Source organism: Adiantum capillus-veneris, chromosome 23, assembly GCF_014529385.1.
Source record: "Adiantum capillus-veneris isolate H3 chromosome 23, ASM1452938v2, whole genome shotgun sequence".
In the NCBI taxonomy this organism is placed as follows: Eukaryota; Viridiplantae; Streptophyta; class Polypodiopsida; order Polypodiales; family Pteridaceae; genus Adiantum; species Adiantum capillus-veneris.
The window spans coordinates 131,676,281-131,694,567 of record NC_140953.1 but is presented as its reverse complement, the minus strand read 5'-3'; the positions used below and the strand labels follow the sequence as shown (position 1 = coordinate 131,694,567).

Below are 18,287 nucleotides of genomic sequence, written 5' to 3'. Positions count from 1 at the left end.
CGCGCAGCGGAAATTTTTTTAGGGATTTTTCGCACAAGTTTCTGAACAGGTCTCCAAAGTGCAGTACACAGAGATTTACTGTACAAGTACAGTGGTTGTATGTACGCTTGATTGTGGACACTCGTTGAGTGTAGAAAGCGTTACAGGTACAACGATAGCAGGTTCAACAGATTTGCAGGTTTTTGCAGATTGCAGCTATTTTGTCTTAGCGCTTTGAGATGTCTAACGGTTTCAGTCAGATTGTCACTGAGAAGCTTGAGAAAAATAATTACTCTGCATGGAGGTTCAGAATAAAAAATTTCCTAAAAGAAAAAGGTTATTGGGACTATGTAGAAGGAGACAATGAAAAGGAACCAAAGATTCCCGAAGCAAATGCTACAGCAGAACAAAGAAAAGCTTTGAGGGACTGGCAACAAGGCCATAGCAAAGTGATGTATTGGCTTTCTATGAGCATCACAGATGGCATGATGGGCTATCTACAGGATGCTGAAACCCCCACTATTGCATGGAAAAACTTAGGCAGAGTGTTCGAGGTGAACACCAAGGCCAGGAAGCTTCAACTAAAGTCGGAGCTAAATCAGGTTAAGAGGAACAACCTCTCCATCAATGATTATGCCTTGAAGATCAAGAGTATCATTGAAGCTTTTGGATCTATTAAAGTCTCAGTGGAAGACGATGACATTGTCCGTGCATGCTTGGATGGCCTAAGAGATGAGTATGTACATTTCAGGTCTTCCATGAATACAAGAGACGACATCCCCGTGTTCCAAGATTTGATTTCTATTCTTATTCTTGAGGAGAAGAACCTTGACACATCTTCTTCTCATGGCAGAAATAATTCTGAACAGGCCTTCTATTCTAACTCCAACAGAGGTAGAGGTAGAGGTCGTGGTTGAGGCCCAAGGGGTTGCAGGGGCCAATTTCAAGAAGGTCAATCAAATCAAAACAATACAGGTGGCAGGGAAAACCAATCTCAAGGCAGGGGGAGTCAAAGAGGTCGTGGTGCAGGATCAAACAGGTAGCAACATACTCTAGATAGCAGAGAATGTTGGACTTGTGGTGAAAGAGGTCACATGTCACGCGACTGTCCAAAGGAAAAAGCATGTGGAAAGAGAGAACACGGCAATCGTGCATCTACTAGTAGAGATGCAGATGACAGCAAAAACGAGCGCATGTTTGTTATGCAGCATGTAATGAATACAATGACTGCAGAGAATTCCACCCAAGATGATGTTTGGTATGTGGATTCAGGTGCCTCTAATCACATGACGTCTCGTGGAGAGTGGTTTAGAGATATGCGCAAACCAGATGCGTCAGGCTATGTGCAGACAGGAGATGACACAACTCACCCCATTGCTCATGTAGGGGACATACCCCTAAATACAAAGAATGGAAAATCAAAGTACTTAGTAGATGTACTTCATGTCCCAAACATTAAAAAGAATCTTGTTTCTGTTGGTCAAATGGTTGAGCAGGTTTGCTTCAATCCGAATGGCTGTTATGTAGAAGATTTCCAGAATGGTTGTAAGCTGATCACAGAGGGCAAATGTGTGGGCAGAATGTTTACGTTGAATGTAGACATGCCTGAGGTAAAAGCTACATTATTTGCACAGGGCACAAGTGTTGTGGCTGATGTTGACATTTGGCACAAACGCATTGGCTATGTCAATGAGCAGAGATTGTGCAGCATGCAATCAAAACAGATTGTAAAAGGTTTGCCCAAATTCAAGGTGGATGGTATGCATGCATAAAGTGTGTGCAGCATGCCAGTTTGGAAAACAATCAAAGGGCTCATTTCCACATGAGCGCAATGTATGTAAAAAGCCACTTGAGGTGGTGCACATAGATGTTTGGGGTCCAACCAATACTGCAAGTATATATGGTTGCATGTATTATGTCTCTTTCATTGATGACCATACAAGGAAAGTATGGGTCTACTTCATGCGTAACAAAAGTGAAGTGTTTGGTCACTTTTACGACTTCAAAGTCATGATTGAGAAGGAGACAGATATGCAAATCAAGACATTGAGGTTAGATGGAGGGGGAGAGTACTTCTCCAATGATTTTTCAGATTTTCTGCGAATGCATGGTATGCGCAGGCAGTTTACATGCAGATATACTCCACAGCAGAATGGGGTCGCAGAAAGGAAAAACAGCTAGGTACATTGCAGAGGTTGCACGTGCATTGATGAATGAGAAGAACATGCCTCATCATTTCTGGGCTGAAGCTGTAAATACAGCTTGTACATTATGAACAGGACACCTACAGCTGCGGTGCATGATGTAACACCTGAAGAAAAGTTTACAGGTACAAAGCCTGATTTGGCACACTTGAAAGTGTTTGGCTGCATAGCTTACGTGCATGTACCAGATGAGTTGCGTAGGAAATTGGATCCTAAAGCAGAGAAATGTATTCTTGTGGGATATTCCCTTGAACAAAAGGGGTACAGGTGCTACAATCCTACTACACGAGAATTATGAGTGAGCAGAGATGTAGTCTTTGATGAGATGAGCAGCTGGTACAGTAATGCACATGGCACTATTGGGGCTGATGTAAAAGATGATGTGGTTGTACAAAATGTGAGGCCACAGTCACAGGTTTTGAGTGGACCACAAGAGTCCTCTTCTCGTGGCTCTGTTGAGAAGCCATGGAATGGTAGACTACGTACGCAAGTTACTCCACCAGCAAGTACAGGAAATGTATCACGAAAAGGGAAGGAAAAGGTTGATGAACCTCCCTTTATGGCTAATGCATCATCAGGTTTTTCACATGTAGACATGGATTCAGATGGTTCTGAACAAAGTCTTGATGAGGAATTTGGAATTCCGGCTATCAGGACACCTGGTGTAAGGAAAGTACAAGAAGATGCTAGAGGACAAAGGAGTGACCCAGGACCGCGCAGATCTAACAGAGTCAGAAATCCAGTTTAGAAATTGATTTATGATGGGTATCTAGCGCATCACCAAGCCTACATGGCTAAGGTGATACAGGATGTGGAGCCCACATGTTTTGAGGATGCAGTTGGAAATGTGCATTGGGATGATGCAATGAATGAAGAGGTGGCTACGTTGGAAGTAAACGACACATGGGAGTTGGTGCCATTGCCAAGTGGCAAGAAAGCTATTGGCTGTAAATGGGTGTATAAAACCAAGCATAAGGCTGATGGTAACATTGAGCGTCACAAGGCAAGGCTAGTCGCAAAGGGTTATGCACAGACATATGGCATAGACTATGAGGAGACCTTTGCTCCAGTGGCAAAGATGACGACTGTGAGAGCTGTCATAGCAGTGGCTGCATCTAGAGGATGGATTATGCATCAAATGGATGTAAAGAATGCCTTCTTGAATGGTGAGTTGCAAGAGGAAGTGTATATGGATCAGCCACCTGGTTATGTCGATCCAGGTTACCCAGATTATGTATGCAGGCTTCTCAAAGCCTTGTATGGTTTGAAGCAGGGCTCTAGAGCATGGTATGACAGGATTGCCAAGTATCTTGTCAGTATTGGTTTTAGGAGAGCTCATGCTGATCATTCACTGTATGTACGTGAGAGTGATGTGGGGATTGTGGTCATTACCATATATGTAGATGACCTTATTATTGTGGGTGACAATGCTATGGAAATTGACCATGTGAAGGGTCTTCTCAAACAGGAGTTTGAAATGAAAGATTTGGGCGAGTTGTGCTACTTTCTTGGCATTGAGGTGATCAGGACTCCATGGGGTGTATGGCTGTCACAGAGACAGTATGCTTTGGACATGTTGTCAAAGTATGGTATGGCTGATTGTAAGCCAATTTCTATTCCCTTGGATGTGAATGCAAAGCTGAGTGCAGAGAAGGGTGATGTTGTTGAGGATGTCAAGATGTACAGGAAGATCGTGGATAGTCTAATCTACTTGACTATCACGAGGCCAGACTTGAGCTACATAGTAGGCTTGGAGAGTCAGTTCATGCAGCTTCCGAGGAAGCCACATTTGGATGGAGTACGACGCACACTTCGATATGTGCAAGGGACTCTTGACTACGCATTGTTCTATGCAGCAGATGCGCCATTAGCATTGTATGGGTATACAGATGCAGATTGGGCAGGTAGCATTGTTGATAGGAGATCTACGAGTGGCTTCATGTTCTCTTTTGGGAGTGCTGCTGTTACTTGGAGCAGCAAAAAGCAGCCTACGGTTGCTTTATGAGCACAAAGGCCGAGTACAGAGGTGCAGCAGTTGCAACGTGCGAGGTAGCTTGGCTACGCACATTACTTGAGGACTTGGGAGTGCAGGTGGACCAGCAGATTGTCATCCATTGTGACAACCTCAGCAGCCAGGACCAACCACATAGAGGTCCATTACCACTACGTTTGAGAGCGAGTGTTGGCGGGCGACATCGACTTGGTAAACGTCAGCACAAACGAGCAGATAGCGGATATCTTTACCAAGGCCCTTGGAGCTGAGAAGCTTCGACGTTTTCGGACTATGCTTGGACTCTGCGACATGCAGAGCTCGAGGGGGAGTGTTGAGATGTGGAGCTCTACATCTTGAGCTGGCATCCACTACGGGTCTTGGCTGCTTACGGCATTTACTCACTGGCGCGTTAGGTGACCGACACGGAGGATCTCTACCAGTGATTCTACAACTGGACTACACTTATAGTGCTAGCCTAGTACGCTTCTAGTGAGTTCACACTTAGTGACCGCATGTACATATGTGCTACTTTTCAACTTTAGCACTTAGTCATTTTGTACTCTCTTTTCTGTGAGAAGAAGAAGAAGCTTTCCATCTCTATGTGCTTTGTGCTTGTCTTGTGTAGCTCTCTTGCATCCTCATTCTTTACAATTATGGGGAGAGAGAGAGAGAGAGAGAGAGAGAGAGAGAGAGAGAGAGAGATGATCAATATAGCCACTTGTTAAAACGTGCACTTAAATACTTTAAAACAATATAAGCACAATACGAACACTTCAATTACTCAAAGTCATACCAAAATAGAGTCGCATTGCCAAAAAGTGTTAAGGGATCCATTAGGTCAAAGTCTTTACAACAACCTCAATGTTTGTGTTTACAAATACTCATATTCTACCTATAGTTGGACGACTGAGGATCACTCCAAAATATCCCATTGATAAACTTCACAATTAATTTCAAAACTTCAAACTCTTCATCTGAAATATAATACTTATGATTGTGATATATCTTTCACAAGTGAATATCACAACCACAAACATTGACATAATAAATATCAACCATATGTAGTTCTTGTAGGACTCTCATCAATTTTATCTCGCTCAATATTTGTGACACTTTGCATAGTGAAATGCTTAAGCATCCACAATTTTCATACCACCCATCTGCATATGAATACACCCAATGATGCCACCAGCACCATGTATCATTTCTTTGACAAATGTAATCATCCTTAACTTTCAAATAAATAAGCATCTTTATATGTATTGGGAGAATAGCCAATACATCATGACCCATGTTAACCTACATTAGCAATCAACAAAGTTCTCTCTCTCTCTCTCTCTCTCTCTCTCTCTCTCACACACACACACACATTAACCTATATAGTAGATAAAAATCCACTTCAATAAGCCAACAGTAAAAAGTAAAAAAAATATGGTTCTTAGAATGCATATACAATGGATCAGAGTATTCGATCATCTAGAGAAGTTGAGCCTACGACACACTCTACTTGGAACTCTCAAGATCCAAGGTCCAACATGTCGAACGCTACGATTGAGTCGTCGAAGTGAGTCACCCAAAAAATAGATTATAAACATCCATTCATTCACTTCATAGGGACCGTATGAAAAGTTTCAATTGAGAGGCTATTTCATACTTAACTCTCTTACAATGACTCACATATCATCTATATCAAACTCTATGTGATAATAACCTACAACACTTCTAAAATACCATGCTTCCTTTAATGCCAAGACAGAATGTCTGCAATAATATTGAAGCCTGCAATGAAGATAACAACAATCCATTCAGGCATAAACAATAACAACTTATTTATCATCATATAGATTCAAGTTCAAGCTATACGCACCGAAGGATTTCAAAATCCTCGATAATACTAACAATATCCTCAGCATGTGCAGGACCCCTCCACAATGGAGGATCTAGAAAAAAATGTCACACGTGTAAATACACAAAACAAAGACCATAAATTTATCAGTCATGGTAAAATTAAGTATTAAAGATACGATTTTACATATCTCTAATATAAGAAGGCACATCATTGAGGGTGTATGAAACCATGATTGTATCGTGTCATTACTTTATCTGCTCTAACAATGGAGATTTATAAGTTTAAGAGGAAGAGAGATGAAATAGAATAAAGAAGACTTACACTTACACGATCATACCGTAGAGAATCGTGTCCATCTTTCTTTTGTTTAAAAGAAGGATTTAAAATATTCCCAGAGAGAGAGAGAGAGAGAGAGAGAGAGAGAGAGAGAGAGAGAGAGAGAGAGAGAGAGAGAAATGAAAGCAATTCAAAAGAATTTGAAATTTCACAACTTCAAAAAGGTGCTTTGAATATTTTGAATGTAGTTGAGACAATACAAAAGAGTTATTCAAAGTGTAGCCTTCTAGAGGCCATATTAGGGATTCTATAAGTCCAAGGATCTATGTTGTATACATTTTGCAAGATACAGGGGGGTGTTTTAACTTGAGTAAATATCCTCAATCGATATGGTGTAGTGAGGTCTCCAACAACCTCCACATTGTGCATTAACTAGCCTTTCATCACTCACAAATCAAATATTAACTTGAATTTGACGATACTCGTGGTCCAAAGAAAAGGCAACATGGTAGTATATATCCAAGGACTTCCATAGACATATCTCTATCTAAGTATAGAATTTCATAAACACCTACGATGATAAGTCCTCGATAGCAGTGATCTCTGTAAAGGCATCCATGAATTATGTAGAGCAAGAAAAGCTTAAAACTACCAAAATACCACATAAAAACTCTTCAATATAATATGAGTTGTATCAAATAAGATCACCAAAAACATAGCAGGAACTCTTCCCCTCCATTGCGGTGTATCTTCAACAAAGTAAGTCAATGTATAAGCCAATCTTCTCAAGAAAATAATAGGTCAAGTTAATACTCTAATTCAAAAAAGAAGATAAATACCTCAAATGAATTCAGTGATGTGACCCACAACATAGGATGCACTGCATCGAGGATCCATTTGTGGCCAATACTTTGATCTAAGAGATATCAATAAAATTTAATATTAAGTGTGTCTGACTTTAAGTGAGAGCCACAATGTCAATTTTAACTTATTGTTATGAGTTCGCTAGTTGTAATACTTCCTTGAATACAATGTTTGGAGTGTAATAACATTCCTCTTGAGTGTTTTTCAATATTGACAACAATCCTCATAGCAACAACTGCAGTTCGCACACGTGACATTGCAACATACAAGTGTCTGTGAGAGAAGATTGATGATGCAAGATATAGACAGAGAATTCCCAGTGTTTGCCCTTGTGCTTTGTTGATAGTCATCCCAAAAGCAAGCCTGATTGGAAACTGTTGCTTCATTTGAAATGGAAGCCCTTGATGGTTTCCAACAATAAAGTCAATCCTTGGAATAAAAACTCTCTCCAATATTTGATCCTGTAACTATCCCTACCTCAAATAGCTTATGATAAAATTGCTTGCATATCAATTTGGTTCCATTACATAATACACGTCTTGGATCCAAATTTTGCAGCAACATGATAGGAGCATTTTCTTTCAAGACTAATTAAGCATGAGATGGAAAACCTCCACCAAGAGTAAGTCTATTCAGATGTTCAATTGTGTACAAAAGTGTGTTTTTTTTTGACATACAAATTGAATCTGCACTTATATACTCTTTGCAAACTCCATGCATTCTTTGCAATGCATAGTAATTGATTAGATCCACCTCTTTATTCCGCGGAGCAAGTATTGCTCGATCTCTGAAAAAACTTGCATGATCTTGCACATGACACAAATCTCCATATATAAAGCTTAGAAGATCTGCCAAACTATTTCTTGGAAGCATCATATGTGAAGGTATTTTGACTCTATCTAAATCTCCTCCATCATCCATATCCCCATTGCCAATATCAAGTACCCAACGCAAAAAACTTTGTTGAAATGAATTTGAACCACAATCAAGTATACACATATTTTTGGTAAGCCTCAATATCTCTTTACATTTCCATATGTGAGAATGACACAATGAAGCATTTACAATGTTTGTACGACTACCTTTTGGTACAACAGGTAGTATTTGTCGAAAGTCACCTCCAAACAAAATGACTTTTCCACCAAACAAAGTATCTTGCTGCATAATATCTCTTAAAGTTCTGTCCACTGCTTCAAATGCATAGCGATGTGTCATGGGAGCCCCTTCATTCCATATAAGTAAAGCTGCATTCCTTAGAAGTTTTGCAAGTTGACTATTTATCTTCATATTGCAAGTTGCTTTAGAGTGAAGCTCCAAAGGTATCTTAAACCTAGAATGAGCAGTTCTTCCATTACTCAAAAGCAAAGCTGCAATACCTGATGATGCACATGCAAGAGCAACTCTACAACTTCCTCGCACTTGTGAAAGAACTCCATTATATAGGTAAGTTTTTTATGAGCCACCAGGACCATCTAAGAAAAATACCTTCCCTAAATGTGTGTCAATAGCTTGTAGCACTTGGTGGTAAGCATCTCGCTCATCCTCATTTAAGGAAGTCTCCATACGATTTGCTATATTACGCTGCTCATCAACATTAAACATTTTTTCTTCAGCCATAGCATCGGTTTCACTTAAGGATACCATTGTTGAGTCTATTGCAGGCAACATATAATAGCAAAGCCTCTTGTCATGTTGTTGAAAAAAGCATTCTATATGAAGCAAAGCTTGATTTTTTGCCACATCAAATCGTATGCTTTCATTTGAAATACGCATCCTTAGGGCATAAACATAGTCCTCATAAAATTTGGTACAAAATTTGTCCTAAAGAGCAGCCGGATGAAGGGGCTCACAAAAGACTAATATGATTGCAAAGAGTTGTCTCAACTGCATTCCATTTTGAAAAAAAGATGCCTCTTGGAGGCAAAGTGACCATTCTTCATCGTCTTGCAATAATCCTCTAGCTATACATGCCTTCTTGTATGTATCATAAATGTGACCATCATACATCCGTAAGTCTTCAAAAGATTTACATCCCTTGCAAATATTGAGTAGCATTCGTAGGTAATAAACCTCACCAGCAGTAGGGACAATATTATACATTCTTCCAATAGAAACACCATGTTGTCGTGGAGACCATGCCTTTCAACTTTTATTCCATACCCAACCACTTGGAAAGTCAATATGTGTGAGGCTATTTGCTTCTGGATAGTTTTGGTTTGCAACAAACCATTCTATCAAGATAGTTTTTTTTATTTTGATCATTATCTAGTAAATTTGATAGATCATCACCATCTTGAAATGTAACCATATTCTGCAATGGAAGGTGTACTTGCAACCTTTGAATAGCTGGCCTTTCACTATGCATGTTAAAGCCAAATTTTCTCCACATAGCTTTAGATGCAAAAACATAGCGTGCAATGGGATAACTCTTGATCTCATCAGTAGCTCCTTCAAAATCTTGAAGAACAACAATGGCTCGATCATGTCCCTTGTAGAAATACTTACAAAGATATTTAATGGCAGTGATAGTTGAGCAGATCTTCACATTAATATGGGCTTTGTATCTTAGTGATAAGAGAGGGCTGTAAGGAACAACCCAATGATTATCCAAATTGTAATTTTTAGACGGAATAAACCTTCTATCATCTCATCTCATATACACAGGATATCTACTTTCATTTACATTTGTAGACGTAAAATGTTCGTGGAAACTTGATCTACACTTTCCATCAACCATACATAGAGAACTTGGGTTCAAAGGACCACATGGCCCATGAACATTACAATGGCTCACTACATCATATAATTCTGGAAACACATTCTTATCAGGGAGCTCTGCACAAACCAACTTGTCATAGTGGAATGTATCTATGAACTCTTAGCAGTTCTACATGCTCTAGTCTCGTGGAAGCACTATTTATTGGGGACTCCTTCCATTCTGCAGACGGATCACCAAGGCCTTAAGTACTTCATGACGCAGATCAAGCTCACCGACAAACAAATGAGGTGGGAAAATTTCCTTCTGCAATTTCATTTTCATATTTCTTGCATTGATGGCAAGCATAATCAAGTAGCCGATGCACTCTCAAGACAACCGAGAGTAAATGCGGTTTCCATAGCAACTCACAGTGATCTATCTTCTATGATAGTTGAGTATGCTATTGATCTCGATTTTAGAGATATGATTTCATCCCTTGCACTAGGGAAGAAAGAAGAACCATTTACCCTACAAGATGGTTATCTTCTCATTAGGAAGAGAATGAGGTCTAGGAGGGCCTCTTTATTTGGCAGTTTAAAGAAGTCAAACCTTTAGTATGAAGAAAGTAATCAAAAGACAGCTTTTGAATTCAAACAGGAAAAATGGCTAGTTTATTTGAATTCAAAGTTTCCCCCCAAAATGGAATTTAAAATCTAGTGGGTAAAACCATATCATATAGCATATCTATGGAAAGAGCTTGACACACAGATTGTAGATCTATGATCTCCGCTCAAATTGGAGATCATATGTGGGAGTTATGGAAGGCCAAAAATCATAAAACTTTCCACCTCCTTTTTTGAGGGAAAAGTGCATCGTTTGACTAGTCTTACACATCTCTTACACACCCACCATTCTTGCACACATGGCGTACACCTATTCGTCAAAATGTTAATCACCTCCATAAGCTCATTGAAAATAAAGAGGCCCTCCTACACCCCATCCTCTTCCTAATGCTATGGCAATAGACTATGCGTTACTAACTCTCTATGTGAGAAAGTAATGTACGAATCTCATGCTCCTCCTTATGCTGGACATAGAGGGATTCAGTCTACTCTAAAAGGGATAGAAACATATTTCTATTAGCCTGCCATGAAAGCAAACATACAAGTGTATGTTTCAAAATGTGTGGTATACCAAAAGACAAAATTTGATAGAGGGAAGCAACCTGGATTGGTTTAACCTTTTCCAATCCCTAATTCACCATGGGAGAGCATATCCATGGATTTTATCTTTGGATTGCCCAAGTCTATCCATGGAAATACATGAATATTGATGATAGTAGACAAGTTTATAATACAAGCACATTTCATACCTATCAAAAAGACTATCAAAGCCCATCAAATGGAAACCCTCTTTATATCACAAATCTTCAAGTACCATGGCTTGCCAATGTCCATAGTGTTGGATAGAGATCCTAGAATGATCAATAATTTGTGGAAGGGTCTCTTTGAGAATTTAGGGACAAGGCTAAACCTCTCTTTGGCGTATCACCCGCAAACGGATGGCCAAAGTGAATATGAGCTAACCTAACAATTCTTGATCTGCTAAAAGCCTATGTTACGGAAGGAGATCAAAGGTCCCAATGGGAGAAGTACTTACAGTTAGTGGAGTATGCCTACAATCACACTATACATACATCCATCGGAAAAGCATCTTTTGAGGTAATTGAGGGAAGATCCAAAAGTCCCCTGCTACTTAAGGTACACGGGACGATCTTCGCTACAGTGAGTATAGCCGAGACCTACAAGAATCTTTCCAAAAGATTAAGGATGCTAGCTCTATCTCACAACAAAGGAAAAAGGTTGTTGCTAATAAGCACAGAAGAACTCAAGACTTTAAACAAAATGATTGGGTCTTGCTTAAATTTCCCAAGGCTCGATTAAGGCACACAACGGGCAATAATCCTACGCGACACCAAAAGTACTATGCTAAGTTAGCAAAAAGGTACGATGTTCCCTTCCATATTCTTAGACCAATCAATGAGATGGCCTATCAACTCAAGTTGCCCAGTCATTGGCTCATACACAATGCTTTCCATGTGAGCCTACTAAAGCCTTACAAAGGAGAGCTACCTCAAGAAACCACTATTGAAGACCCACCGGAGATTGATGACCAAGAAGAGGTGTTGCAGCCCGAGTCCATTCTCCAACATGAAGACAAGGTATTGAGAGGCGGTAAGATTATACGACGATATCTTATTAAGTTTAAAAAATATCCTTTTGAAGATACTAGATGGATGCAAGGCACACAATTAAAGGATAACCTAAACGTTGTCAATACTTACAATACTTCCCTAGAGTAAGAAAATGTAAATATGTTTAAATGAACAAAGGTTTTGTCTTATAAGACTCTCTTTTTCTTTATTGTGCACAAATGTTAAACAATATGCATGCTTAGGATCATGTTTGTGGAGGTGACGTCTCCCAAACACCAAGTAGATCTTGTCACTCTTTTATGGAAGATTGATACGTACTAATGTGCAGACATGCTTGCGGCATCTAATCCTCTCAAGCACCAAATGGACTAGTCATCCATTCTGGGACGATGTTGTAGGGTAAAATAGAGATCCTCTACCCGCCAGCAAACAGACTAATGACTAGGCTTTATCATCTCTACTTCATAGTTAAGGAAGACTATGATTTCAAGTGAGAGATAATTTCATAGTAACTAATATCTAATTCTCCTAAATGATTTTCTCATGTTAAACCGATCATTTAATATGGGGAAGTACTAGGGGAGAAAAAGCTAGAATATTGGTAAGGATGGCAGACCGATCTTAGTCGGGATCCAAAGGAAGGAAAATAGGGATCCAAAGAGGGAACATCTGCAAAAGAGCAATGTGTATCAATGGGCTTCAAAGACCCTAAGGTTCAGCCCATTAAGACTTCCAAAAGAATTAGGTTCCAAAATTAAATGAAATGCTCAATGCTCAAGCCTTAGGGAAATTTGAATGCGTGTGAGAAGACTCAAAAGGGGCGAGCCATTTTTGTAGGGGATGAGAGAGAAACACACACACACACACACACACACACACACACACACACACACACACACACACACACTTCCAAGATCCCTTTACACAAAGGGCATAGTGAACACACGTCAAGTTCCTAGCCTAGTTGCCCCCAAGGTGCACTCAAATCCTAGATGGCCATAGAGGTGGACCAATGAGAATTAGGCTAGAGTAAATTTAGTTTAATTCATTTAAAATCACTTGATAAATGAATCAATAGAAATTAAGGTCTCTAGAAGACTATTGGGGCAGTCTACCAAGGGGTTCAATGAGCATTCAACAACCCAATGGATTGCCTGATTCCTATTGGCCAAAAGACTAAGAGGTCCAATGAGAGTTTAATTGAATTATTTAAATACCTAAAGCTCTCACAAAAGGGGAAAGGGGGACACATGTCACAAGGCTAGAAATTATGCTTCTAATTTCCTATTGGCTAAGCCTGGCATGAGCCAATGAGGGGCCAACAAGAGGAAATAGCAAGAGGGGTCGACCAAGAGAGAGAGGGAGTTGATTTTTGCAGGGCATTATCACACACACACACACACACACACACACACACACACACACACACACACACACACACACACACACACACACACACACACACACACACACACACACACACACACACACACTCACTCACAAGCTCATGTATGAATTAAAGAAGACTATCTCCTTCTCTAGCTTTAATAATGGAAATCTCATCATCTACTCCAAGCTTGTGAGAAGGGACGCCTACACCAACAACTCTTGGCTTTGTGATGCAAATCCAACCAAGAGCCAAGCTCCAATGCATGCTCATCTCCTCTACCATGCTAATTATTAAGCTATGCTAAGCTATTAAGAGTGATTATGTGAAAAGAAATACTTCTTTCTCATAAGAATAATTCTTCTTCCTCTCAATCTACTCTCATACCCCGCTAGCTATCACCATCTTTGAAGGTGTGTGAGGTCTTGGGTCTGAGACTGTGAGGGAATTGATGTTGTGTTTTTAAGTGTAAGCTTGGTGCTGGAAGCTTCCATCTTCATTGCATTAGCAAGTTATTGAAGGAACACAAAGTATTGTATTGTAAAATGTCTCCCTTCATGGGGGAAACCTATAATACAAAGCTTTTTGGAGGGGGGACCGGCTCCATGTAAATCTGGTCCTCAATTGTTGTCAATAGCTTAATTTCTCTCTCTTTTTCAAGTATTGTTCATGCCTATCTAACTAGGTGTTATGAGTTTTGTAGATAGCTGAGACAGTTTCACTTGTTGAGAACCGCTTCCTGTGAGACGGCAGAGACGGGTAGTGGAACAGTCAGTAATTACTACGGTAATTACCACGATAAACCCAAGTAGCTATAAATAGGACCCATTACATTGTAATCCGGTTGGAAATTATTGGACAGGCAGTCTTTGAGTCAATTGTTGGCTGTACTTTGTTAAGATTTTGATCCATAAGCTACATCATCTTCATTGTAATCCATCATCTCCAATTACAGCAGTACAATATATTCCAGTCATACATATTTTGTACTCAATTACTCTGAATCTGAATCTCATTATCAGTACTTTAGTCTGGTTCTCATTCTAGTAGATGTATTCTAGTTCAGTTTCTGTTCCTTTGTCCATTCTCCTGTTTGAACTAATACATCACCAGTAGCTATACTCTTCTAACACTGGAATTAGCTATCTCAAGAGATCAGCTCCAATTCCATTTTGGCGATCATGGTGGCTAGAGCTGAAGCTCATTGAATGGAATACTCTTCTCCCAGTTGGAAGTTCTCAGCTACAGCAATGGCACCCAAAACCAGTCGTGGCCGGAAACCACCCAACCGTGTTGACCCTATTATTGAGGAGTCGAGAAGAGACTCTGACCCCAAGCATGAGAGGGTGACTGACACTGAGGCCCATGAGGTGCACAGTCAGGCTGATGAGATGCACGACTCACAACATTCCAGTCACTCTAGACGCAGATGGCGGGCAGAAAGGGAAGCACACAAGGCCAAAAGTTCTCAGTCCAGGCAGGGGGACGAGGGTACCAAAGGCGGTAAAAGTAGTCACCACACTTCCAGTAGACAGGCCAGAGAGAACACTGACACAGAGACAGAAACATATATTAATTGGGATGCAGATACTGACAACTGTAAGAATACTTCAAACATGCATTCAAACTCTAAGAAGAGAAGCGGAAGGACCAGCAGTAATTGGCATGATTACACATCCTCACTAAAAAACTCTTTTCCAGTATTCAAAGGGGGTAAGAAGGATGATCCGGATGTTCACATCCAGGCTTTTGAGCAGTATGCAGAGCTGAAGAACTTTGATGAGGATGACTGGGGTGAATACTTTTCGCAAATACTGAAGGAGGTAGCGAGAAAGTGGTACTACCATTACCCCGCTTGTCAGCTTAGATTCTATAATAAACTATTTAAAGCCTTCAGACTGGAGTATTCCGACAACAGAGGTGATGAAGATATTCTTTCTGAACTGGATAAGATCAAGAAGAGGAATTTGTCAGTCCGAAGCTATGTGGAGAAAATCAAGGAGTTGACAAGGCAGTTGCAGAAACCACTGTCAGAAAAGCACTTGCGTGCATGGTTCCTGAATGGCTTTCATAGAAAGAAGCTTAGAGAGCAGGAGGTACCAGCACCAACAAAGAAATTCAATGATCTTTTATAGCAAGCACTGAAGCTGGAACAACAGGATAAGAAGGAAAAGGGCCATAAGTAGAGAAGATCCAATAGCACTAGTTCTTTTACTGAGAACTCTGATTCCAGCGAAGTTTCCAACAGTTTTGAGAGTAGCTCCAGTGAGAGGTCCAAGGATAAGTCAAAAAAGGGGTCCTGGACTAAGAAGATTGAAGAGATGGCTAGGAAGATTGCTAAGATTAGCCAGACCAGAGAACCAGTGAGGAAAATGGAGACTTGGTGTTCAAAATGAAAATCCAAGGACCATGTTTCCAACGAGTGCCCACAATGTACTTATTGTAACGCCCTTGGCCATTTATGGAATAATTGTGGTATTAGGATTTATCATTTCAAGAAGGGCAAAGACTTGTCAGTAGTGGCATATACTAAACTAGTAAGAGTGGAAACCGCCAACGCTTCTTAGGAGGAGAAACCAGGTACCAGTGGTACTGGTCTAGGACGTGACGAATACCAAGCGGGTATTGGCCGAGGCCGAGGGCGTGGTAACTTCCAGAGCCGGAGTCTAAATTGATATACTTGTAGAAATTATGGGTATTTTGCGGCTCAATGTCCAGACACACCTATGACTGTGGCTACTGAGGCAAAGGCACCAGAGCCAGTTCTAGAATGGGCAGTAACACGGAGCAAAGGAGTAGTGATTGAGGAAATTCCAGAGATTCCAAAAAAACCATCACCATTGAAAGTAGCAAATGGGCTCAGCAGAGAGAGGTATGGAAGGCTAAGGGTAAAGAGAAGGTGGTTGATAAATGGCAAGAGCAGAGAGAACTAGCGGCAAAAATCACAGAGGATTTAGCCAAGAAGCTACCAGAGCAGCCAGAAAGTTCTGAAGCACGAGTCATTCAGAAGATACCAGCCCAATCTACTGAGAGAGATCAGTCAAGGCCGGGCATACCTAAGACCATGTTGGCTGCGGTACAAGGGATGATTGAAGGATTGGGAGTGGATAGAGGAACTGGGAGCACTACAAGGGAGGAATGGCATTATGAAGATACGACCAGTTCTTCGAGCTCGACAACTAGTCTGATAAGGAGAAAGAAGAAATCCATGTCAAGATTTGTGACAGAATTCAGAAACTCACTGTGGAGTTGTAAGATATCAAAAGAACTTTGCCTGAAGTTGCGAAATTCATCAGACAGTGAAGGAAAGTTGAAGTGGAGGCCAGAATATTTGATTTGACGGCTGTTCAAGATGATGAAGTACCGTTCATTTGGGTAGATTACAAAGTTCGAAAACAATGGGAACCACTTTCAGGTGTCATCTTGGATGGAGGAGCAGGAGTCAATATAATCGGAGTACATCTTCAGCAGAGGATGGGCATTACTAATTTGAAGCCAGCACCTTTCAAAGTGCGGATGGCAGATCATCGAGTAGTGCAAGCTACTGGTATGATAAAAAATCTGCCGATAAGAGGAGGCAAGGAGAAGTTCAAAACCAGCTTTCTGGTTCTTGATGTGCAAGGGGCATATGGAATGCTACTAGGGTGCCCATGGTTGCGAATGGCACAAGCTGTTCACGACTATGCTAATCAAACTCTAACTGTACAAGGGGCCAGTGGTGGCAGAATCCAGATCCACAGAAACAATACTAGAAGCTAGAGAAAGGAACTGAGACCTAAAGAGTTATGCCAGAAGTATAAGAGAAAGAAGATTGAAAGGATGTTAACAGCTCTGAATATTTTTCCCTTAGCAAAAATTGATCTCAATGCAGTTCTGCTGAACAAGGAGAAAGATGATAAACAAAAGAAACAATTTCTAGACCAGTTCACTGAACTCAATTCGTGAACGATCAGTTCAGTTGACTGGAAGACTAGAAGGATCATCCGAAACCAGTACGCCAGATGAGCTAGTACATGCTGAGGAGGGCACAACAAATCAAAACAATGATTCGGAGTTCAAAGGGACATCTTGGGATTATGCTAAAGAGTCAACCAAGAGAAAAGGTGGTGGGCCTAACTGGTTACTCCCAGATGAGCAAGAAATAGAGGAATGGAATCTAGGATCACCAAAGGCAGACGCACGCTCTATGATCCTGACACCAAAAACTATCATCCACTTACACCTTATGAAGTGGAGATGACCACGGAAAGGCGGGATCAGCTTGAGCAGGAGGCCATTTGCAGACTCATTCAGAAGGAGAATTTTGGCACTGGGACTTCTCAGACGCCATCCAGGCCAAAGGGTAAATGGAAGCTCGTTCAATGGAAGGATACTGGGTAGTTCCATCTCAGAATTCAGCTGCGGGCTTTTCCTTCTCAGCTGGAAGGTTGATATCATTATCTTGTTTGAATCCAATCTCTTCTAAGAATCTATGAATCCACAAAAATTCTTTGCTTGCCTCTGTCATTGCTACATACTTTGCTTTTGTGGTAGAAAATGAGAGCACTTTCTGCAGCTTTGAAGCCCAGCTTACTGCTGTGCCTCCAACCGTGAAGATATAGCCAGTAGTGCTCCTTCAAGTATTTTGTCGCCTGCCATATCTGCAGTAGCATACCCTTGAAGAAAAATATCAATTCCTCCAAAATACAAAGCATTTGTTATTGTCCCTTTCACATACCTAAGTATCCACTTCACAGCTTGCCAGTGCTCTTTACCTGGGTTGTCCATGAACCTACTTACAACTCCCACTGCATGTGCAATGTCTGGCCTTGTCTGGACCATA

General features: G+C 40.7%; 1 protein-coding gene across 1 annotated transcript; it reads right to left on the bottom strand.

Moving 5' to 3' along the window:
• Positions 1 to 5,849: 5,849 nt before the first annotated feature.
• On the bottom strand, positions 5,850 to 8,782 carry LOC147428573 (uncharacterized). The gene is made up of 4 exons (XM_086496857.1): positions 8,629 to 8,782; positions 7,843 to 8,541; positions 6,044 to 6,116; positions 5,850 to 5,955 (listed from the first exon to the last, which is right to left on the bottom strand). Exons 1-4 carry the CDS (start codon positions 8,780 to 8,782, stop codon positions 5,850 to 5,852), a joined length of 1,032 nt encoding a protein of 343 aa, XP_086352983.1.
• Positions 8,783 to 18,287: the final 9,505 nt, after the last annotated feature.

Excerpts from the sequence above, each read along its gene's own strand:
- LOC147428573 (XM_086496857.1), bottom strand. The coding sequence starts at position 8,782 with ATGGCTGAAGAAAAAATGTTTAATGTTGATGAGCAGCGTAATATAGCA. Across the intron at positions 8,542-8,628 it reads ATTTTTCTTAGATGGTCCTG|GTATTGCAGCTTTGCTTTTG; the intron begins GTGGCTCATAAA and ends GTGCATCATCAG. Across the intron at positions 5,956-6,043 it reads GAGGATTTTGAAATCCTTCG|GCTTCAATATTATTGCAGAC; the intron begins GTGCGTATAGCT and ends TCTTCATTGCAG.